The 24958-nt window shown below is 50.6% G+C and overlaps 1 protein-coding gene across 1 annotated transcript; it reads right to left on the bottom strand.

Annotated features, from left to right (window-relative positions):
- Nucleotides 1-607: 607 nt before the first annotated feature.
- Nucleotides 608-24667, bottom strand: SSTR2 (somatostatin receptor 2). Its single transcript, XM_069655100.1, has 2 exons — nt 24332-24667; nt 608-2666 (listed from the first exon to the last, which is right to left on the bottom strand). The coding sequence occupies exon 2, from the start codon at nt 2576-2578 to the stop codon at nt 1457-1459; it is 1122 nt and encodes a 373-aa protein (XP_069511201.1). The 5' UTR covers nt 2579-2666; nt 24332-24667; the 3' UTR covers nt 608-1456.
- Nucleotides 24668-24958: the final 291 nt, after the last annotated feature.

The following is a 24958-nucleotide window of genomic DNA, read 5'->3' as shown; positions in this document are numbered from 1 at the left end:
CACCATACTTGTAATGAGGCCCACTGTATGAAACAGTAGCTCAGTGAGTTGGACTACTGCTTCAAAGATCAGTGTATAACCTCCAGGTCATGTGTTTGTATCCCAGTGAGTGGAAGTCATCCTTTCATCCTTATAAAATCAATAAAAATGAGTGGAATTAAGTTTGGGTGGTTAACACCTATTGTTCAAGCAATGAAAGACAACTGCCTGTGTGGTGTGAGCTTTGCAAATAAGGGGGAGAGGCAAGGTGATGTCATTTAAAGGAGGCAGGAAAGATGTAATTTTGCAGAATCAAAAAAGGCGGTCATTATGGAGAAGCAACAGCGATGTCATTGAGGAGAAGCCAGGTAATATAATTTAGGGGAGGCATTCATGATTTCAATTAAAGGCACAATGTCCTTGATGGCGCCTCCTGTGTGTCCTGGGTCGCACTTGGCTTGTCACCTCCCATTTCTTGCTTTACATCTGAAATAGACACGTGAAAGACGGTATAATATGCGTAATCCAGTGTATACAATCTAATAGCCCATTTCACATTTTCTCATAAACACATTAAGAATGCTCTGCCGCTTTTCGGAAAACGATTAAATACCAACTATATTGACACATTGTCCACTGGTGGGAGCTGTATTTACTATGTATATCAATAATGACAGTGCTTGCAATTGTACATTTACTGCCCCCGAACCCGCCCACCCCCACATGAATTTACTGAATGGTCGTGCACTGAATCAGACGTGAGCCAGATTCTGGCCTCTATCACACACCCACCTCTCAGTGAACACAATATACATTTAAATCACTGAGTTTTACAGCAAAGGTAGAAGCGTGTAGCTTTGAGGCAGAGTTTGCAGCAAGATAAAACCGAAACCTTTCGCAGGCCTAGGCCCAGGGGAACGCTCTACACACTGAAAGGCCAGCCTTCCTATAAAATGTATGCTTACTCCTCCACTGGAAATATCCCGCACCCATCCTGCATTTGGAGACACTCGCAACGACGAGGCAACAGGCAGTGCTGAGCATTATGGGTAAAATGGATCTCGCCGGCCGCGGTGTGCACGGCTTCACCTGCATGAAATCTATGTCTTTGTGGGGAATGTTGCCAAAGACCTATTGAATGAATGGCACAATGAGATCTAATCTCTTGAGGAGAGCAATGGACATACAAAGAAGGCTTTCCATCTCGTGGCCTCCACAAAACGTTGGTGTTCATCAACGCCGCTCGGCAGCTTAGATCATTTCCTGATGGAGAATGTCAGGATATGTGCACTGTGCAATCCCGTGAACCCTTGCACTTCCGGGTCACTCAACACTGTACAATGGGGCAGAGGCCCTCAGCTGCGAAGCTCTCTTGAGGCAAATGGTATTGCACCTTCCCAACCATGGCCGCCCGAGCGGGTCCCACACTTGGCCTCCTCTGGCAATCGAACGCCACAGACTTGGCATCCCCTGATAGTCAGATGCTTGTCTGGAGATCCCCGTTCAGCAGGGTCCTCTGGGTCTCTGTGGTCTCGTTCAGCCGAGACTTGTCCTGCTTACTGTCACTGCGGTCCCCGTCATCCATCCCGCTCACCCTGGAGAGGCACAAGACATTCTGGAAGCTCTTCTTGAAGTTGTCGGACAAGAAAGCATAGAGGATGGGGTTGGCGCAGCTGTTGGCGTAGCTCAGGATAACTACAAAATCCCACATGCCCTTCAGGGCTGGTGTGGGCACAATCATAACCGAGACCGAGGACACATTGAAGATGTAGAAGGGAAGCCAACAGAAGATGAAAACGGCCACCACAATGGAGACCATCCGGGTCACCTTTTTCTCTGACTTTTTCCTCTTCGACGAGCCTACTCGTATCCCGGACGACTTGACTTTGATGATGATGAATAGGTAGCAGAGGCAGATAATACTTAATGGCACCAGGAACCCCAGGATGAAGGTGTAGATGATGAAGCCTGTATACCAAGCCATTGATTCGCCCGGCCAGATGATTGTGCAGCTACTGTTCCCATGATTCATTTGGATCCCGGCATAAATCATGATCGGCATAATGACCAGAAGAGAAATGCCCCACACGGCAACGTTCACCATTTTAGCTGTCCTGGGCCGTCTCCACTTGGCGGACTTGATGGGATGAACAACGGCCAGGTATCTGTCCATGCTCATCACCGTTAAGCAGAAAATGCTGGTGAACTGGTTGATGCCGTCGACAGTCATGACTATCCTGCAGATGGCCTTGCCGAAGGGCCAGTGGACCAGAGCCACTTGCATGGCTAGGAATGGTAGGCCCAGCATGAAGAGCTCATCGGCGATGGCCAGGTTGAGGATGTAAATGTTGGTGATGGTCTTCATTTTGGCGTAGCGCAAGATGACGTAGATGACCAGGGTGTTGCCGCAGAGGCCGATGATGCACACCACGAAGTAGATGAAGGTCAGGATGGCGTTGCTGGTGCGGTCAAAATGGTTCTTGGTGTTGTTCCGGGAGGCGTTGGTGGGCAGCACGTCAGAAGAGAAGTTGTCGTAGGGGGCTGGCGAAGCCAGCCAGAATTCAGTGCCATTCGACAGTTCAGAGTAGTCCAGCGCCATGGCCCCTCCTATCTCGGCTGAGAGAGAACTTAGGCAAGGGAAGCAGTCATGGTCAGCAGCCAGCGTGGTTTTCAAGCTCGTTCGTTACCTGGGAAAGCAAGTCAATGACAAGAGCAACAATTATCTTAATTAGCTTTACAAACAATCTCTAAAGGACGACATGAAAAGGCAGCATCAGTAAAAAAAAAAAACATAGATCACAAAATAGTCAAATGAACTTGCTGTGAGACGGTGTCTAGTCAAAGGATCGAATCCAAAGGGTCGACAGGTCAAAGGATCGACACCAAAGGGTCGACAGGTCAAAGGATCGAATTTTTTTTAAATGACATATTTTTTTGTTGGGTTTTTGTTTAGGGAAAAAAGTGATTTTTAGGCAAAAAAGGGGGTTTGGGGGGAACCCCCCAAAAAAATGTGAAAAAAATAAATAATAATTCGATCCTTTGACCTGTCGACCCTTTGGTGTCGATCCTTTGACCTCTCGCCCCTTTTACTGTCGATCCTTTGACCTAGAACCCTGTGAGACCACATTAAAGCTGAACTCTTTGCTTAGCCCGAATTGTGCAACTTTCCCAAGAAATAAAGCATAGTTATAAGGGTCTTAAACAACTATGATATAACTTTCTACTCCCAGTAAAGGTGATGGAAACGCTTGCTGTGGCTGCAAGGACATTGCCTGTATGTTAGAACTGTACCGCTACCAGTAGAAATACCCCAAACATCATCGTGCAACTGAAAATATTTCTTAAATGCTATGGCTAACTGTATTATTCAAACACACGCAAACGTAATGAAAAAAAATGTTTAATTGAAAAAAAGCAGGAATTATCCGCAGCAGGCATGCACCTGTGTGTCTCTCCCTGTCTGTCCAGTGGGGTCCTTATCCTGGAGCAAAGCGTACACCGATAACCAGTCCACTAGCTCCAAATAAAGTCCCACCTGCTGCTCGCCTGAGCTTGCATACAGTAAGAGCAAAGAGAAGTCAAAGGAAGGCAATGAGCCGGATTCACATCAACCAATCGGAAAAATCCCATTCCTTGCCTGATCTCATTTGCATTCGTTTGAAGCTGGCCCATTCACATGAATGCACTTTTGCGTTAATTTAAAATATGCGCATGTCACCCTATTCTCAAATGTGATCTGTGCATTTCAGTGGGGCTGAAAAGCAACACACAAGATGCGCTGCCACTGGCCACTCTTCTTGGATACGTTAGTGCCAGGAAGACGTGGGTTATGGTAATGATTTTTACAGCCATCTGTCACTGAAATTATAAAAAAAGAAAAAAGCATTCCTATCCCAGTTTGAGGGATAGGAATGCATTGGTGGGTCACACCAATGCTGCTGCTCTTTAAAAAGAAAAATGCATGACAGGGTCATGAATGACCCTATGATACAATGTGCACCCCTGTGCGCATGTTCCAAACAGGGGCAGAGGAATGCCTTTGTTTCATGCGCATTTTTAAGTGCATTGTGTTTTTGAATACGTGATGGAGGGTGACAATGAGCAAATTGCCACTGTCTCGGAGATCCTACCGCCCTACGTTTGTGTGCATATGCCTGCATACATGTATGTGGGTTACTTGCATGACTATTAAAGCCAGACTAGCCGACATGTCCACATCTTCAATGTGGCCTCCTGCCGTACAGCTTTGCGTGCCAGGCTCTCTCCCTTTCTTGCCCTTCCCCGAGAACAAATGTGAAGAGGTCTGGCCCCCTGGTCCGTGGAGTCAGCCAAGCAGCCTAGTCTTTGGGCTCTGGAGGGGAGGCCTGGACACCCTGGGATAAGGGAGCATCACAGCCTGGCACTTAACTCCCCCAGGAGGGTAAGCTCCCTCACGCCTTGATGTCCCCGTCCTCTCTGCACGGCTTCCCTAGGGAAACGAAGGGTTGGGCGCCTGGCAGTGCCCCGGTTCACACTCCCCGCAGGGGTCAAACGATAGGGAAACGAATGGTTGGGCGCCTGGCAGTGCCCCGGTTCACACTCCCCGCAGGGGTCAAACGATAGGGAAACGAAGGGTTGGGCGCCTGGCAGTGCCCCGGTTCACACTCCCCGCAGGGGTCAAACGATAGGCAAACGAAGGGTTGGGCGCCTGGCAGTGCCCCGGTTCACACTCCCCGCAGGGGTCAAACGATAGGGAAACGAAGGGTTGGGCGTCTGGCAGTGCCCCAGTTCACACTCCCTGCAGGGGTCAAACGATAGGGAAATGAAAGGTTGGGCGCCCGGCAATGCCCCAGTTCACACTCACTGCAGGGGTCAAACGAAACCTACATTTTAGACGGGCGGGGGAGCTAAGTGATGATGGGAGGGGCCACTTCAAAATCTGCGCGTGACATACTTGCAGGTTCTGCCCCCTCTATCCAATCCCAGGTTTGTCCAGCGTGGGGTCCAAGTACGCGAAATATGCCAGTGAGATACCCACCTGATTGGATTTAAAGGTAACATACACATTTAGTTGCTTTGTTGATTTTTTTTAATATCTGAAGCCCTGGTGTCTGATCAGACATCACGCTGCGACCAACAGGGGAGCAGACGGTACCACCCTTCTGCTTCCCACCCCCCCAAAAAAAAACACGTCGACCATTACTCGCCAAAATCAGCTCCTCGGCCCATCATTACACATAACGGCGCACCCGCACACACATTTACAAAACATTTGCTCACTCATTTAAACACACCATTGACTCGCGCCCCAGTTCATCTCGTGGAGTCGCTCATTTACAGACGCACCCAGCCCCCCATTCTTCATGCACTCCTTCACACACACATTACATAACACAAATACACAAACCTTGCACACGTGCATATCGAGCTAGCATAAAACGCTTCCCTCCACTCTGCTTGATAAAAAAAACTAAAAATGCCGCACATCAGCCCCCTCCCCTCATATGAGAAAGAGCACATACGTTGTTATATGTTGGCTCACATCCGTGAGGAGAGGGCTGGTGTATGCGTTTGGTGGTTTATGCTAGGCAGAGAGGTGAAGGAAGCCTTTCCTGAAACTATCAAGTTTAAAGTTTTGCTGCGTTTGTACATATACATTTTTCTGCACAAACACAGTAAAACTTGAACGCCAGCAGATTCAGGAAAGACTCCACCCTCCCCACCCCCTTCTGCTTAACAAAAAACAAGCACTCACATCAGTGGCCCCGGCCCAGGGCCAGTGCAAGGAATTTTGACACTCTAGGCAAACTGTCGGATTGGCCCCCCCAAGGTACCACTCTCCGGGGCCTGACCATTCTCAATCAACCGCCCCATTTTGTTACCAATTGCTGCAACGCATTACCTCCACCAAACACATTACTCACGTCTTCTGCTGTGTACGGATCCCATTGCACTTCTCTCGCCCTCGCGTCTACTCACAGTGTTAGGTTTCAGAAGTCAAATTAAAGCCTCTGTGTTTCATAAATACAGGTTTATGTGACGTCATGAAGGGCTCTATAGCAAATACAGCCTGTAACGCGCACTCTGCCAAGAAGCACGCTCAAAGTCCTGAATGATAGGCGCATATTGCCATGTCATAAGCAAGCTGACTGCCAACATGGACGCTCGAGTCCCTTTCACCTGAAAAGATTGAAAGGACCTGCTGCTGTATCTGTCAACAGGTCAAATCTGGACTGCATCCTTTCTCTCTCTCTCAACTCCGCAGCTGTGGAGCCACCCCCTTTGTGGATATGCTCTATTCCAACCCAACTGCCCTTTCCGGAAGACCCATAAAATGTAGCTATTCACAGAATAATGTCACTTTGCCCCTCCCACTTTGGTCACAGCATTAAGAGAGCACTCTGGCACTGAACGTTGTGGTTACCTGCAAGTACAAGATTGGTATGTGACCCGTCTGGGTTCACGAGCCTGACGTTTCAAGCCCTGCTGAGAAGTGGCTCTCAACAGTTTATGATTGGGGAGCCACAAATTACAACGCAGTTTTAAAAACATGGCTACAAATGTTGCTTTGCTGCCTGGGTTACCCTTGGTGTCTAACAGTGACAACTCACTCTCAGTTCCCTGACTTCCCACCAAGCACCCACATCACTAACGGAAACAACAAAACACTAGTTATCCATCACACCCAACAGATGTCACAGGGGACATGTCTCTCGCAGGCACCCCACAAACACGCTATGCCTGAATACTGATATCGTTCACAACACTCAGGCTAAAGCAACTGACAAAAAAAAAAATACCATCAGTTCTGATAGCTACATTAAGAGGGGGAAAGAAGAACAGCGTGTTATACTTTTTGATGTTTAACATTTTAAAGTGCTTCATGCATTCCCTGCTGCCCTGGGAGATTAGCCTGCGGTTGATAATTATTTGTGTTGAAATGGAGGTGGCACTGAGTTAACAATATTCTTGCAGGCAGGCAGCCTTACCGTGGTGTGGTCTGGTGGAGGTCACTGACAGCGCGCACCTTTACCCACTACCCCCCTACTTGCTGAGAATCAGCCGTCTTACGAGGAAGAAGGGGGGCACGGGTGACGCCTGAACGTCATCGTTAGCAAAATGTTTGCTATTTCCAAAGAAGCCCCATCGGACGTCTCTTTCAAATGCAACTTGCTGTTCACTTTTTCCCCCTGTCATTTCCCTCACAGATTTTAGAAAGAGAACGGAAAACTTGCAGGGGAGCCTCCAGGGGGCATTTTGATTACAGAACCAACTAGAAAGGGATTTTCCAGTGCTGTATTTTCTGGGGGCTGTCGAATAATGGAGAGCTCATGCTCATGTGGCCCTCGTATATCCGTTCGTGCCTTAAGGGGGGTCATCGCATGTCTCGAAGAGGATTTGGTGGGGCTGTGCTCTCGGACACTGACGCTTACGCTAATGGAACGTCATCACATTACTGGTAGATGCGCTCGTTGCCAGCCTGCAAAAATCCATGCCTGGCAAGAGGCTCACTTAAACGACCTAGACACCAACCATAGGCTGGCTGCACATTACCACAGAGGCAGGCAGCCAGGCAGAACAGATTTTAGTTTAAAGGAAAATAATGGAGCATGCACAGTGTCGGCTGCCGGGAGCACTAGGCGGCAATCATGCGCTTACACACTGACTTAACCAGAATCCCCAAGCTTTCATTGTTCTCAAACAGCCTAGCGTGGAACCAGCCATAACCTGCCCCATCCTCCACCGCGTTGTTTGCAAGCGTTGTTATGTTGCTATCTAAGTGATCAGAGCATCATTTTACTACCCATGCGGTCCATGTGAAGGCAAAATATGCTGTGCTAGCCAAATGGCTGCTTAAGAAATATCTACAGTATAACACCCTCAGACCACTTTCTTCACCAAAGCATGCACACTGATTCCCCTCCCCGGACATTTAACTGCGTGATCAGTCCATTCAGTATAAAATTATCTGAAGAGCAAAGTTTTCTGGTGCCCAAAGCCCATGCGTGCTTTTAACAACTGATCCAATAAAAAGAGGGATAAAAACTTCCACAGTAAAACTGCAATTACAATATAAATGAATTACAAGGCTCAGTGCCTTGGTTGAAGTAAAACTAAGCAGCTGTCACTCACTCCCACTTTCTCTTTTCCTATTATGTACACAGCCGCTCGCAACCGGTACCCAGATATGTGTGTTCATTCGCATTTGTTTTTTGTGTGTTTTTTGTTTGTTTTGGGGCAGCAGTCGCCACCGACTTTTCCCAGCCACTCGAAGTGCTCAACAGTGGCGTTTCCACTGTCTGCACTCCTCTCGCGTCTGCCTCGATGAATTTATGAGTTATGCCACCCGTACCAGCGCAGGTGAAAGTCCTTAGGACCACTGTCCCCGCCTGATTCAATTGCTACAGAGATATGCTTCGACACGGTTTAAGGCCATATGCCCACGCCTCTCCAACTTCATTGAAAAGGACGTGCTTTTATATCCTTCCTAGTAACACCAAAAGGTGTACACCTGACGCACATCTGTAGCAACAATAGTGAATCTGCATTGGACCGGGACCAGGATCCTGTGTTTCACGCAGGACTCCAGACCCTCCTGTCTCGATGGCGACAGCCCATCCACTATTCCACCACAGGTAGGAGTGCTCTCACCATGCAGGAGGCTCCACCAGCAATTTCACTTTACTGTGTAACTAACACCGAAAATGCCTCGACCCTTTAAGGACCTCAGCGGACCCAAACTGGTCTCACAGCCTATGTATACGCTCTGAAATACCTATTTCTCACGTGCGGCATACGTGCTCCCAGCGTACGTGCTCCCAGTTCCAACTCGAGATCACCGCAGCTCAACAAGTAGCCGCTTCGCAAATAGCTGCTCCGCTATTAGCTGGGAGAGGCTGTAGGCAGCTTACAGCTTGTACTCCTTCCGAGGCAACTCCACAGCTCAGTCGCCACCGCCACCGCCTCTGCAGCGCCTCTCGTCCTCCTCGCCTCCACGCTTTCCACTCTTGAGGAGGTTTGAGGAAAGGATGCAGACATCAGCCAGTCCAATGCGTCACACGTAACACAGAGTACTGTGTCAAGCCGCACCGTCTCAGTACACTGCACACACAGCCGATTCCGACACATCCTACCCAAAACTCCACATTTGCACTTACCTTGCAAGCAAATGACAGGGCTTTCGGGGGAGCAAATCATGGTGGGGTGTGTATTCTGTCAGCCGGGGAGCCAGGTTCAAAATAAACATAGTTTGAAGTTTAATTTATTTGTAAAACGCAAACCAGGTCCATGGGCAACCGGGCGCGTACTCTTGAGGACAGGTTACATAAACAATTGGTACATGATAAGTTCCAAAAATATACACAGTATACAGGGAAAATACCATTGGCAGATTATAATACAAGTACAGTGAGCGTGTATATACACATAACCTGTATTATATGTGGAAGGCAGGCAGAGTAAAGATCCTCATAAATTGTGAGAGAACAGCCAGGACTTGGCGTTGTTCTTGAAGGTTAGGAACGATGATTCGGTTCTGATGGGAGTAGGGAGAGTTAGGCTAGGCTCTCTCTTCCAAGAAGCAATCTAAGAACAGAAACGGTCCCCTAGCAGTTCTAGGAACACTGATCTAGTATTGATGGTGAGGCTATAAAAACCGGCATCGACCAGACACGGCCTCCAGCTAGAACTATCAAGCAATTATTTCAGGCCTCTGTGCCTCCTACTAATCCGCGAACGCCCTTCCTCACCTGTGTCGGGTCGGGTGTGTCTCCGCTCTGGAGCGAGTCTCGTAGTCTCACTCTCAGCAGGGGCCGTGCCCGGGCTGGCGCACTGCACGGAAGGAAGGCCTGGCTGGCTGCTGCCGCTAGTGCATGGGTGGGACAGGCAGCAGGCAGCAGCCAAAGCCAGCAGGTCACGGACAAACTCTTTTACATCACACGAGCCTCAGCCTAGAATCAGTCACGAGGGTTGAGGGCACTGCTGCATGTGCAGTGCTAATTTGCAAGTGCGAGTGCCACGCCCAGACGCGACCCACCACCTCACAGTGCCTGGTCCCACCTTGCCTGGCCTGACTGCTGCTGCAGTTTGCAGTGCTGCAGTGAAAGAATACAAAATAAAATAAAATATGTATATAATACAAAAATGGTTAATTGCAAGTTCAGTTGCATTTGCCGCCCTGACATTTGCATATTATAGGCAAGCGCCTAACCCTGCCTAGTGGCAGCATCAGCCCCTCCCCAAAGCTGCGAGCCATCTCATAACAATGCTATGAGTTCTTTCACATCCAAGGGGAGGGGGCTGATGGGCACGCTTGCTTTTTTGGTAAGCAGAGTGGTGGGGCAATCGGTGAAAGCTGCACGCTTCAGGAAAGACTTCCCTCCCCTCTCTGAATAACAAAAAGAAAGTGTGGAAGCCCCACCCCTCAACTCACAATGGCGTTGCACCACTAACGCCCTGTCACTCACTTTAGATGCACTTGGCTCACCAAATAAGCGTACTCATCAGAGTGAAAGCAGGGGGCAGAGAGGAGCTGCCTATTGACCTTCTGGGGGAAGAGGGCGGACACTGAATGACGTGGACCGCTCTGCCCTCGGCCTCAGGCACTTCTCACTTTGCCCCTAAACCCTCAGACCCTTTTTCTATTTCCCTCTAGCCCTGCTTTCTCTTCCAAAGCCAGCTCTTCTCACTCGCCCCCACCGGCTATTCTTCATGTCAGCTCCCTCTTTTTCCTCTGCACCTGGAGCTGTGCAGCCCATAGGCAGTGTTTAACGCTATGCAAGAAAACTCCCAACGTGGATGGAAAACCGCTTCTTTTTACTTCTGGCTCAGAGGTGGCAATTTAGCACCACCCGATAGGGGACCAGACAAATGGCACTGAAACATAGATGGGATGAACCATGCATGTGCATTTTATTGAAAAAGTAGAGGAGCACTTTGATAGGAAACTCTGTAGATGAGGACACACCCCGCCATCCCTCTCCAGGGTGCTTTACAAAAGGTGAAAGTGATTACACTTGGTCACTGCCGACCCACTGTGAAATGATTTACAGGAGTGACTATCTTACTCACCCATTGGACTGTAATCACTGACCCACTCCACAAACCTGCCCTAGAAATATCAGCCCTAACACCACGCAACCTCCCACTGGGTGACATCACCCTGCGTGACTTCCTGGTGAAACTGCTCAGGCATAGTCATCTCACCCCTGCAATCCATACACCAGCCCCCCTCAGGTCTCACAATGGGGATTCCATGCACGTCCCAGCATGATGCCCCCTCTACCACTCTCGCCCAAACTGTACCATGCACCGTCCACATATGACTTGCTGTCCCTCTTGCTCCCCACTACCTCTCTGCTACTCTCACTCTCGGCTCTTGTGCTCCCTGTCTCCAGGCAACAAGACTTCCTTCCTCGCCGACCATTTTGACGCTCACAACTCCCAGAGAGAGGTGGCTCGTCCCCACGCCCTTCATACCGCCATGCTAACTTCTTCCACTCTCACAGGCCTGAGTGGTGTGGTGGGGGTGTGGGTGTATGATCAGCAAGCCTTACCCTTCTGACCCCCCTCCTCCACCAGACATTCACCCCCTCTCCTTCAGGCACATCCTACTCAACTCCTTGCTCCTATTCCCTCACTTCCTCCAGGCTCACTCAATTCCTTCTTCCATCACCTGTACTTGCTCCCGACCAAGCATCCCATTGCCTATTGAGGAGACTTCAACCTTCCTGAATCCTCGACACTCACCAACTTGCTCTTGAACCCCAACTCTAGGAGTGCTCCTTGACTGCCGTCCAGGAGCACCCAACCCACACCCATAAGGCATGAAGCAAGCAGTTCACACTTTATTTTGTATGCCTTTCCTTTCTGTTGCATGCTACATACCATCAGTGCTCTGGGACAGTGCTTCCCCCCCCCCCCCCCCCGCTGCCCTTTATATAACTATATGTGGGCAGGGAGAGAAAGAAAGAAAGCTCGGAGCAGAAACCAACAGCCGAATGACAATGCGTGTTTCTCTCCACCTCTACCCAGCCTGGAAGTCCCCCCCACCAAGAGCAATGCACAGCATGCAGAACCAGGCAAAAACATTCCCCCACACCGTGTTCTTCTGCCATTTTGTTTTACATCTGGAAGGATAAGGGAATTTGACAATACTAAAAGCTCTTTCCTCTTGCTCCGCCCATGTTTGCTATCATCAGAGACAAACACGCATTCACATTCAGTAAGAATGTGCACACATTGTGAACACACCTTACAGCCTGTGCAGTTTTTTTTAGACTAGGGTGAAAGTGTAGCTATAGGATACAAGGATAGTGTGGGAGACCTGGGGGGAACTTGGGGCTCGTGGATAGGCAGAGTGGGGATTTTGTGGTACCCGGACAGAAAGCGATGGGATGTTTGAGCACCTGGAATGTGGCAATCTTGGAGCACCAGGATAGAAAGTGATGGGATGTTTGAGCACCTGGAGTTTGCCGATCTTGGGGCACCAGGATAGAAAGTGATGGGATGTGCGAGCACCTGGAGTGTGGCGATCTTGGGACACTAGTAATGAAAGTGATGGGATGTTTGAGCACCTGGAGTGTGGCGATCTTGGGACACTAGGAATGAAAGAGATGGGATGTTTGAGCACCTGGAGTGTGGCGATCTTGGCGCACCAGGATAGAAAGTGATGGGATGTTTGAGCACCTGGAGTGTGGCGATCTTGGGGCACCAGGATGGAAAGTGATGGGATGTTTGAGCACCCGGAGTGTGGCGATCTTGGGGCACCAGGATCGAAAGTGATGGGATGTTTGAGCACCCGGAGTGTGGCGATCTTGGGGCACCAGGATCAAAAGTGATGGGATTTTTGAGCACCTGGAGTGTGGCGATCTTGGGGCACCAGGATCGAAAGTGATGGGATGTTTGAGCACCTGGAGTGTGGCGATCTTGGGGCACCAGGATAGAAAGTGATGGGATGTTTGAGCAGCCAGAGTGTGGCGATCTTGGGGCACCAGGATCGAAAGTGATAGGATGTGTGAGCAAGTGGAGTGTGGCGATCTTGGGACACTAGGAATGAAAGTGATGGGATATTTGAGCACCTGGAGTGTGGCGATCTTGGGGCACCAGGATAGAAAGTGATGGGATGTTTGAGCACCTGGAGTGTGGCGATCTTGGTTCACCAGGATAGAAAGTGATGAGATGTTTGAGCACCCGGAGTGTGGCGATCTTGGGGCACCAGGATCGAAAATGATGGGATGTTTGAGCACCCAGAGTGTGGGGATCTTGGGGCACCAGAATAGAAAGTGATGGGATGTTTGAGCACCTGCTGGAGTGTGGCGATCTTGGGGCACCAGGATAGAAAGTGATGGGATGTTTGAGCACCTGGAGTGTGCCGATTTTGGGGCACCAGGATAGAAAGTGATGGGATGTTTGAGCACCCGGAGTGTGGCGATCTTGGGGCACCAGGAAAGAAAGTGATGGGATGTTTGAGCACCTGGAGTGTGGTGATCTTGGGGCACCAGGATAGAAAGTGATGGGATGTTTGAGCACCCGGAGTATGGCGATCTTGGGGCACCAGGATCGAAAGTGATGGGATGTGTGAGCACCTGTAGTGTGGCGATTTTGGGACACTAGGAATGAAAGTGATGGGATGTTTGAGCTACTGGAGTGTGGCGATCTTGGGGCACCAAGATAGAAAGTGATGGGATGTTTGAGCACCCGGAGTGTGGCGATCTTGGGGCACCAGGATAGAAAGTGATGGGATGTTTGAGCACCCGGAGTGTGGCGATCTTGGGACACCAGGATCGAAAGTGATGGGATGTTTGAGCACCCGGAGTGTGGGGATCTTGGGGCACCAGGATAGAAAGTGATGGGATGTTTGAGCACCTGCTGGAGTGTGGCGATCTTGGGGCACCAGGATCGAAAGTGATGGGATGTTTGAGCGCCTAGAGTGTGGCGATCTTGGGGCACATGGTCAGAGAGTGGGCGATCTTGGAGGACATAAAGAGGCATTGTGAGGATTCTAAGGCATATGGACAGACTTTATAGATCTAGGGTAGAGGCGTTGCTGGGGGTGGGCTGAGGGGCCTATAGCCCCTGGTCTTTTGGTTGTAGCCCTGGCTCAAAGCTCACGGACTACAACCAAAAGGCTAGCTAGCCCCGAGTCTCGACAGTCCCGACATTAGCATAGCCCCGGATCTTCTCCAGACCTAGCAACACCCCTGACCTAGGGCCTCACAGTAAGACAGTGTGAGAAGCCAAGCCAGGGAGACAGGGGGTCTTATTGCACATGGCCATAGTGAGGATCTTGGGGTGTATAATCAGACATTGTGTGAAGCCGTATGTAGCGATCATGTGGAAGAAAGGACTGTCAGTGTGAGGAATTTGGAACTCCTGTGCAGACTGTGTTGAGCTTGTGGGTACATGGGCAGAAAGCGCGTTGATATTGGGGAAAATCAACAGACAATATGAGGAGCACTGGGCACTTGGAAATGCAGTGTGGCCATCTTGGGTAGGGTGACCAGGCTTCCCGGTTGTGCTGGGACCGGAAATGGAAATTATTTTTAATTTGTTGTGCGATCAGAACACCAGGGACTGAGGAGGGGGGAGCCAAACGTGAGGGGTGGGGGAGATGTGTTGAGGGGGCTGTTGGGGTCAGGGGAATAGTCCTTCTTTGATATTTGCGGCAGTGCCGTTTTTTTACTCTGAAAATCTGGTCATCCCAATCTCGGGGCACCTGGAGAGAGGGAGTGTATGTATACCTGCTGGCACCTCCCGTGGCTTCAATCGTTGTAGGTGTAGAGATAAGAGGGAGCAGGGAGAAAGATGAGTGGGAAAGAGGGGTGAGGTGGGAAGAGGAACTAGTGGTTGGCAGTGATTACGACCTGAGTCAGGGAGCCCAGTGAGACGGGGTTAGGACAGAGGGGTCGCATTCATGCCGTTATAGGAGCTTGGGACACAGGCAGTGCTGGTCATTGGGCCGGCTCTCGGCGGATCCGGGATCCGGCACCAGATATGGAGCCGGTTCTCGGGATCCGCCCAGCGTCAGCCGCCCAAGACCATGAAACGCGCTGGAATAGTTAAAAAAAATTAAAAAAAGAAAAGCGCACGCGACGGCAGCCTTACCTTTTACCGCGGCTTTGTCACTGGTGTGTAATGCACAATGCTCCCTACATGTACAACCGATTCCTTTCAGTTGTACATGTAGCGAGCATTGTGCGTTACACACCCGTGCCAAAGCCGGCGGTAAAAGGCAATGCTGCCGTCGCGGGCGTTTTCTTTTTTCTTTTTTTTTACCTATTCCAGCATTGCTGGAGGTCCATTACCGCCCCCTCTAGACCACGCCCCCTGAACCCCCCACTCCAAACTCCTCCCCCCCGGCACTTTTGTTGTGGGATCCCCCACCACATTTTTTCCATTTCCACCACTGGACACAGGGACTGACTGAGAGAATCTTCGGCGCATGGACAAGCTGGGTTACAACTGTCAAGACTGTGGGGGAAATGAGGCACGTGGACAGATAACACATCAAATACAGAGTACCCAGAGCTTTAAGTGGGCTAAGGGCGAGCAAGGGAGGAGCACCAGCAGCCCCTGGCAACTCTGCTGAGCCAGGGCTCTGTCGGGGCTCCTCTTAAATCGGCCACCAGCAGCAGATGTGTGTGGCGTCAGCTCTCATGCGCGCCAAGACTTGGCAAAAAAACAAAACAACCATAACCTGAGGAGGCATGGGTTGCACGCATTCACCACTCCTCGCACGTCAATCCTTCAGTCCTGCTGGTGTCATGAAATAAACCCTCCCCGTAACAAAGTCTACTGGGGAGGATTCATGAATTCATTTCACAAGGGGCGTGAAAGTATTCCTCCCCACGGAGATTCAACATCAGAATAAAGGCTCCGGGAGGGGGGGGGGGGGGGGGTTTGGTATGAGGGGGTGGAGAGTCCGTGCATATGCGGATATCTTTCACGACACCCGCGAGGGCCATTTCTTGGGGTGAACGAAGACCCTGGGGCCCGGATGCTATGTAAAGGCACAGGTGCAGCTGGCTGTTCATAGCCAGTGCCTAGAGAGCTTTGTCACAGATGGTCTGTTTCATGGGCTTTGTGTTTGAAATAAGAGATACAAGGTGCCTCGATTATCAGCAGAGCGTGTAAACGCTGATTTGTGTTTGATGGCAGCAAATAGGGTGTTCAGGTGATTAAGAAGTACAAATACTGGGTGCTTAGACATGGGAGAGCTCCATAATAATGTCCATGCTGTGTTAAACAATACTTAATGCAGGCGACCTTAGCGTACATTTTCTTAAATTGTGTGTCTTGAAGTCTCTTCAGGGTTTGGTGACTAACGCTGCAGTCATACTCTTTACTCAACATGTTTGTAAGTATTGATATATGTGCAGGTTGGCTTATTTTGTGATTTTTATACTTTTCAAACTAGCTCTGTAATATAGAATATGATTTTAGTCCCGGCAAGCTGAACGCAAACACATAGCTGAACCAACCACAGCTGGGAAGATATATGGTGACGTGCCTAAACTGCAAACTGGCCTCAAATCCTGGCTTCACCACTTTACAAAAGTGCGTGATCCTGAGCAAATAATGTATTCTCACTGTGCTTTAGCTGCCAAACGTTTAAGTCCTTAGGGACTTGGTCTGTACTGTGCACTAAAAAAGCCCCACACATTGTTTACTAGACTAATGTAGCACTAGGAAACCAACAGTGGCTCGTGTATAGTGAACATGTTTTCTTTGTTGGAAGTATTCGCCATACAAAGAAATACGTGTTCTTTACAAATGTGTGGATTCCCTTCTGCTGGTGTCTTTTGCTAAGACCCCTTTAGGCCACGAATACTCTCTCGGCCACACTCCTTCTTAGAGACGACCTCGATTTCTCATGCATATTAAAGCCCCGATACCCTGATATCATGCCATAGCATACAATAGTATAACAGCATTGCATAGCATAAAATGACCTTACTCACTCATCACCTCATACTATCGAAAGGCCCGAGAGAGCACCTCAGAAAAAAAAATGTGTACAAAACTCGGGCTATGTTCGTGCGGTGTCGGATAAGCTAGGTTTTAGGTGCTTATCTCTTCTGTTTTCTGCCATTGTTTTATTCAAAATGTCAACATCGGCTCATTCTACCTCATCTCCGAGTGCCAACAATCCCGCGTGATAGGCTTACAATCTTACTTGGGAGGCGAGTGATGGTAACGCAAACCGGTGGTGCGATGGGTGATTGTTGCTGGTTACATGATCAATGGCGGAGGATGGCTGTATGGCTGCTGGGAACATGGTTACCGTGGTTGCGTGTGATTAATGGGGTTGGGTGGGTGTATTGTTGCTGGGTACATGGTTAATGTGGTTGGCTGGGGTTGGGTGGGTGTATTGTTGCTTGGTACATGGTTAATGTGGTTGGCTGTGAGGTTGCTTGGCACATGATTAATGGGGTTGGGTGTGATTAATTGGGTTGGGTGGGTGTATGGTTGCTGGGTACATGGTTAATGTGGTTGGCTGCGTAGTTGCTTGGCACATGATTAATGGGGTTGGGTGTGATTAATGGGGTTGGGTGGGTGTATGGTTACTGGGTACATGATTCATGGGGGATGGTGGGTGGGTGTATGGTTGCTGAGTACATGGTTAATGTGGGTGGCAGCATGGTTGCTTGGTACATGATTCATGGGAGTGGGTGGGTGGGTTTATGGTTGCTGGGTACATGGTTAATGTGGGTGGATGCATGGATGCTTGTTACATGATTAATGGGGGTGGGTGTATGGTTGCTGGGTACATGGTTAATGGGGATGGGTGGTTGCATGGTTGCTTAGTACCTGATTAATGCAGTGGGTGGGTGTATTGTATGGCTGCTGAGTGCATGGTTAATGTGAGTGGTTACATGGTTGTTTAGTATATGATTAATGGGAGTAGGTGGGTGGGTGTATGGTTTCTGGGTACATGGTTAATGTGGGCGGATGCATGTTTGCTTGGTACATGGTTTAGCCGGTAAGATAGCTCAGCGGGTTGATCACTTACTGCTGCGATCTGAGCGTGATCTGCAGGTCGCAGGTTCGAATCTCGGCAAGGCCAACTCAGCCTTTCATCCTTCCGAGGTTGATAAATGAGTACCAATTTCGGTTGGGTGATATTGTATGTAAATATGTGCTCTGTAAAGCGCTTTGGATTAAGGCGCTATATAAATAACACATCATTATGATTAATGAGATGTGGGTGGGTGTATGATTGCTGGGTACATGGTTAATGTGGGCGGCTACATGGTTCCTTGGTACAGGATTAATGGGAGTAGGTGGGTGGGTGTATGGTTGCTGGGTACATGGTTAATGGCTATGGGTAGCTGTACGGTAGCTTGGTACATGCTTAATAAGGGTGCGTGCATGCATGTTTGATGGGTATATGGTTAATGTGGGTGGCTGCATGGTTGCTCGGTACATGATTGAGGGTGGGTGGGGGTGTATGGTTGCTGGGTACATGGTTAATGTGGGTGGCTGCATGGTTGCTTGGTACATGTTTAAAGGAGTGGGTGGGTGTATGGTTGCTGGATACAAGGTTCATGTGGGCAGCTATATGGTTGCTTGGTACATGATTAATGGGGATGAGTGGGTGTGTGGTCGCTGGGTACATGTTTAATGGGTATGGGTGAGTGCATGGTTGTTGGGTACATGGTTAATCGGGGGAGGGAATGTGGTGGTGGCTTTTTTCACGACCCTCTGTAGGAAACTGGAAATACGAGAACACCGATTCCAGTAGAGAAGGGCGCCATTTGCTGGAATACCCCAGGCTGCGCACCCTATGGACTGGCATGAAAATAGGCACTTTGATTTTTGACCACTCAGTTCTCCGCCCTGTAATGGCTCTGAACCCCCTCCAACCTCGCCCCAGCTAAATTGGCTTCTAAAAACAGAAAGCAACGCAATACTTCTGTGTTGCATAAAGGTACCAGGACGCGTCACACAGTCAGGTTGGCAGGTGCCACTGAATCACTTTGCCAGCCTGAATGCAGAACTATTAGCAACGTGTAAAACAATCGTATATTTTCCAAACGCCCCTGTCCCTAACTGTACGTCGACGTGTCGTGTTTCTCTGTGCATGCACGTGCGGACTCACTGGCTTCTTTCGAGGGGTGTGAGGTGGGTCGGATTATGCTTCCCACTTCGAACGCCGAGCGGGCAGGGGACGCAGAGGGTCGTCATGGTCGGGCTTCGCCTGCAGGGAGCGTTGAGGCGCCTCTTGGCCCAGGCCTGGCCAGTTTCTGAGATTGCTTACGCACCTGCTAAATGTTTCCAGTAGGGGGAGCACCGTCACAGCTTCATCTGTCAGTTTGCGGCGCAACGTCATACGAGTTGTTGCCTCCATGATTAATTTACCCATGCCCCCTTCCTTCAATCATTCATTGGCTGACTGCTGAACTCACGATTTCCTGCGGTGGAGGCGACACTTGCACCACAAATACCAGGGACAGCATCATTCCCTGTCCTCGATCCCGTGCAGGTACCAGGTAGCCAGGACCCACGGCTCCGCCGCCATTATGGGGCATGCACCCAAAAGCACCTCAGGGAGGGTACCTCCACGCAGAGTTTGAGACACGAGCGCCCTCTCCTGTCGCCCAGTTTCAGCACCCGGCTCTGCAATGAGGTCCTATCTGCCACCTCAGTGACTCGCCTGAGCCCCCTTCTCCAATTTGACAAGTTTGAGCCAAAGCTGTCCCTGCTCCACCTCAGCAATGTGTTTCAGCCTCCTGCGCCACCTCCATGGGGGGTGGGGGAGGTATCCCCTCTACACCACTTTAACAACGAGGTTAAGCCCCTCCTCCAGCTGCGTGATGGATTGTATTGCCTGCATCAACTCAACAACGAGTGTAAATCCCTGCTCGACCTCCACAAAAGGGTTGAGCTGCTGCACCACCCCGACAATGAGATTAAGGATCTGCTTAGTATCCTCTGTGAGGTTCAGCCCCTGCGCCACCTCACCGATGGGTATACGCAGTTGCTTCAACTTTGCCCTGGGGCTGAGCCCTGCACCAACTCAACCATGAGTGTAAGCCTTTGCTAGCCACCCTCAATGGCGCTTAGCCCCTGCGCTACCCCACTCTTGCTCCATGAGGGGGGTACACTCCCTGCATCACCTCTAGGGGGGATTTGAGCCCCCTGCGCCGTTCATCCTGGTGATCTTTTCGAGCCTCTCCTCAGAGTTGGCGATGAGCGTCAGCCTCCTTGCCCACTTGAATGGCAGGTGTGAGCCCTCTTGCCGCATCTTGAGGATGTGTGTGAGGCTCCTGCTCCACGTATAATAACAGTGGGCCTCAGCTCCACCCCACCATGAGTGTGAGCCCTCTTGTCCATCTCAGGGATAGCGTAGAGTTACCTCTCACACCTCATTGGGGAGTTTGGGCACAGCTCCACTTCAGCAACGACTCTGCTTTCCTGCTCCACCTTAATGAAGAGTGCATGCCCCCCCTACTCCACCTTGAGGGTTTGTGTGAGCCCTTCCACCACTGCCAGAGTCTCTGTGAGCCACCTGATCCACTTTCGTGATGGGAATGAGCCCCCACCTCCAGCACATTGAGTTGTACCCTCCAGCCCCATCCCGACAGCGAATGTGCGCCTCATTTTCCACCACAGCAATCTGTGAAACTCCTCTGCTGCACCTAGAGGATCCATGCAAGTCCCTCCACCATTGCCATGGTCTGTCTGAGCCCCCTGACCACCCTGATAATCACTGAGAGCATCCTGTTCCAACCTGACAATCAGTGAGAGCATCCTGTTCGAACCTGACAATCAGTGAGAGCATCCTGTTCCAACCTGGCAATCACCGAGAGCACCCTGCTCCACCCTGACAATCAGTGTGAGCCCCCTGACCACCCTGACAATCACTGAGAGCACCCTGCTCCACCCTGACAATCAGTGTGAGCCCCCTGACCACCCTGACAATCAATGAGAGCACCCTGCTCCACCCTGACACTCAGTGTGAGCCCCCTGACCACCCTGACAATCACTGAGAGCATCCTGTTCCAACCTGACAATCAGTGAGAGCATCCTGTTCCAACCTGACAATCAGTGAGATCCCCCTGCTCCACCCTGACAATCAGTGTGAACCCCTGCTCCACCCTGACAATCAGTGAGAGCATTCGGTTCCAACCTGACAATCAGTGAGAGCATTGTGTTCCACCCTGACAATCAGTGAGAACACCCTGCTCCACCCTGACAATCAGTGTGAGCCCCCTGCTCCACCCTGACAATCAGTGAGAGCATTGTGTTCCACCCTGACAATCAGCGAGAGCCCCCTGCTCCACCCTGACTATCAGTGAGAGCCCCCTGCTCCACCATGACTATCAGTGAGAGCCCTCTGCTCCACCCAGACAATCACTGAGAGCATCCTGTTCCAACCTGACAATCAGTGAGAGCATCCTGTTCCAACCTGACAATCAGTGAGATCCCCCTGCTCCACCCTGACAATCAGTGAGATCCCCCTGCTCCACCCTGACAATCAGTGTGAACCCCTGCTCCACCCTGACAATCAGTGAGAGCATTCTGTTCCAACCTGACAATCAGTGAGAGCATTGTGTTCCACCCTGACTATCGGTGAGAGACCTCTGCTCCGCCCAGACAATCCGTGTGAACCCCCTGATCCACCCTGACAATCAGTGAGAGCATTCTGTTCCAACCTGACAATCAGTGAGAGCATTGTGTTCCACCCTGACAATCAGTGAGAGCACCCTGCTCCACCCTGACTATCAGTGAGAGCCCCCTGCTCCACCCTGACTATCAGTGAAAGCCCTCTGCTCCACCCAGACAATCAGTGTGAACCCCCCGATCCACCCTGACAATCAGTGAGAGCATTCTGTTCCAACCTGACAATCAGTGAGAGCATTGTGTTCCACCCTGACAATCAGTGAGATCATCCTGTTCCAACCTGACAATCAGTGAGAGCATCCTGTTCCAACCTGACAATCAGTGAGATCCCCCTGCTCCACCCTGACAATCAGTGTGAACCCCCTGCTCCACCCTGACAATCAGTGAGAGCATTCTGGTCCAACCTGAAAATCAGTGAGAGCATTGTGTTCCAACCTGACAATCAGTGAGAGCACCCTGCTCCACCCTGACAATCAGTGTGAGCCCCCTGACCACCCTGACAATCACTGAGAGCATCCTGTTCCAACCTGACAATCAGTGAGAGCATCCTGTTCCAACCTGACAATCAGTGAGATCCCCCTGCTCCACCCTGACTATCAGTGAGATCCCCCTGCTCCACCCTGACAATCAGTGTGAACCCCCTGCTCCACCCTGACAATCAGTGAGAGCATTCTGTTCCAACCTGACAATCAGTGAAAGCATTGTGTTCCACCCTGACAATCAGTGTGAGCCCCCTGCTCCACCCTGACAATCAGTGAGAGCATTCTGTTCCAACCTGACAGTCAGAGAGAGCATTGTGTTCCACCCTGACAATCAGCGAGAGCCCTCTGCTCCACCCTGACTATCAGTGAGAGCCCCCTGCTCCACCTAGACAATCAATGTGAACCCCCTGATCCACCCTGACAATCAGTGAGAGCATCCTGTTCCACCCTGACAATCAGTAAGATCATCCTGCTCCACCCTGACAATCAGTGAGAGCCCCTGCTCCACCCTGACAATCACTGAGAGCCCCGTGCTCCACCCTGACAATCAATGAGAGCATTCTGCACCACCCTGACAATCAGTGTGAGCCCCCTGCCCCGCCCTGACAATCAGTTTGAACCCCTTGTTCCACCCTGACAATCACTGTGAGCCCCCTGCTCCCCCTATCAGTGAGAGCATCCTGTTCCACCCTGACAATCAGAGAGAGGCCCTTGATGCACCGTGGCAATCAGTGTGAACCCCCTACTCGTCCCGACAATCAGTGAGATCATCCTGTTCCACCCTGACAATCAATGTAACGCCCCCTGCTCCACCCTGCCAATCAGTGAGAGCATTCTGATCCACCCTGACAATCAGTGTGAACATTCTGTTCCACCCTGAAAATCAGCGGGAGCCCCCTGCTCCACCCTGACAATCAGCGAGAGAATCCTGCTCAACCTCGAGCATCCCCGATAGCCCCTCCTCCACAGGCAGGGTTTAAATGAACCCCCCGCTCCACATCAATGATGGGAAGGTGCCCCGCCTACACGATGAGTGTGAGCACCCTGCTCCACCCTCAGAATGAGTGTGAGCACCCTGCTCCACTTCGAAAAGCAGTTTGAACCCTGGACTCAACTTTAACGACATCACCTACCTTGCATTCAGACAAATGTTTGCACAAGACCATAAGGCAAGCCGGCCAAGGCCATGCTTAATTGGTGGCAGGTGGCTACTGTGCGTTGGTGTGGCGAGCAGATGAGTGTCCCTACTGAGTTAAGTGTCGGACCAGGGTCCACCTGTGGAGCACACGCTTTAATCCAAGCAGACGTGGCTTGTCCTTTTATTCTTTCGATGTCCAAAAATGGATACAATTGCTTTGGGAGCAAATAACACATTTTATTTTAATTTTAAATGTGGCATAAGGGCAATTCATTGCGTGGAGGGAGGCATATACATTGTGAAATGACATTAGTTCAGGAGGCGACCTGCTCCTGAAAATATGTCTCATGGTGACAAATCCCCCCCACGCAGCCTCGGAGGCTTTACAGACCCGCAAGAGGAATTGACTTTAAGTCAGCATATCAAACGAGTCACCCACTCACCCACTTAACAAAACACAACCTCGGGGCACTATAATGATTCGTGCCCGCGCAACCTCGAGGTGATAGAATGATTTGCACCGAATCTGTCAAAGCAACCAATTAGCATGAACGATGGACTGGTACATTTTTCTAACGAGCTGCATATGTTATGGTTTGCAGAACAGAACTCGACCGAGCGTTCCAGGTTGCGTGCACTGCACCCGTTCTATTCTGAGCGACTGCTGCATGCGGAACTGGGAGACCTCGCTGCTAATCCCGGCCTCCATCTTTGATCCAACTGTGTGATCCTCGGGCAAAGCTTTACTCTCCCAGTTCCCTTATCTGCCGGCAAAGCGAACCCCTTAGACACAAACCACACATTTAAGGAGCATACTCATAATTCGACATCCTTGGAATTATGTCACGCTTGTAATAATAGCGCTTAGAGATTTGGCAATTTCGTATCCCCGTGGTTACAATTAAGGACTGTGCAATCAGGACAGAAGCCGGATCTACTCCCAGCTTTCCCATTTAATCAACACCGTGTGATCCTGGACATAGCTATTTGCCTCCTTCATTCTACCCATATACCAACACTCTGGTCGTTTAGAAACAGGCTAAATGCCACAATTAAACCATGTAAACAAAATACGACATTTGCACTTCAAATAAGTTTATATTACCGTTTTATGATCATTACTCACCTTTCAAAAGGTAAACATCCATGGCTCCGAACTCCTTCGGCAAAAAAGAAGCTGACCCTCGAACTGAGGGTGACTTGCTAATGGCCATCCTTCCCTAATCGCGCCACATGCTTCATGGCGGAACACCGGCCCGGAAGTTTTCACCTGTGGCTCCTCAGCCCCTCTGGGGGCAGCGCAAAACAAGGGAAGAGCGCAAGTGAGTGTTTGCGACGTGCGCACCTGTTGCGCGCCTCTTTCTCCCACCGCTGTACGTGGGGCTGCGGGAGGGAGAGTCCGCGAGCGCGGCGCGTGGCATCCGGCGCAAGGGTGGCGCAGGCACCGCGGAGCGTGGACTGTGAAGTGCGCACGTCGAGCTGCCTCTCAAGGCGTCTGAGCCAGCGCGGGAACAGCGACGTAGTGAGCAGCGGCAGCTCTCCTCACCACACACAGATGGAGCTGCAGCCTAGGGAGACGCTGCCTCCAGGCGCGCAGATAACACGGCGCGCCTGCCCACTGCCTGGCGCCCACGGAGCGCGGGTAATGACGAGCACCTCCCCCAGCTTCTGTGTGTGTGCGGGAATATGCATATGTATATGCTGCCTCTGTTTCTATATACGTCGGGAGGTTCATAACGACGCCGCGCGTGAT

This window comes from Ambystoma mexicanum, chromosome 3q (genome assembly GCF_040938575.1).
Source record: "Ambystoma mexicanum isolate Mex_15411 chromosome 3q, UKY_AmexF1_1, whole genome shotgun sequence".
Lineage (NCBI taxonomy): Eukaryota > Metazoa > Chordata > Amphibia > Caudata > Ambystomatidae > Ambystoma > Ambystoma mexicanum.
Note: the sequence above shows the minus strand (reverse complement) of the source record. Positions and strands in the feature narration are given on the sequence as shown.

Bases quoted from the DNA above. Each gene is read 5' to 3' on its own strand.
- SSTR2 (XM_069655100.1), bottom strand. From the start codon at position 2,578: ATGGCGCTGGACTACTCTGAACTGTCGAATGGCACTGAATTCTGGCTG.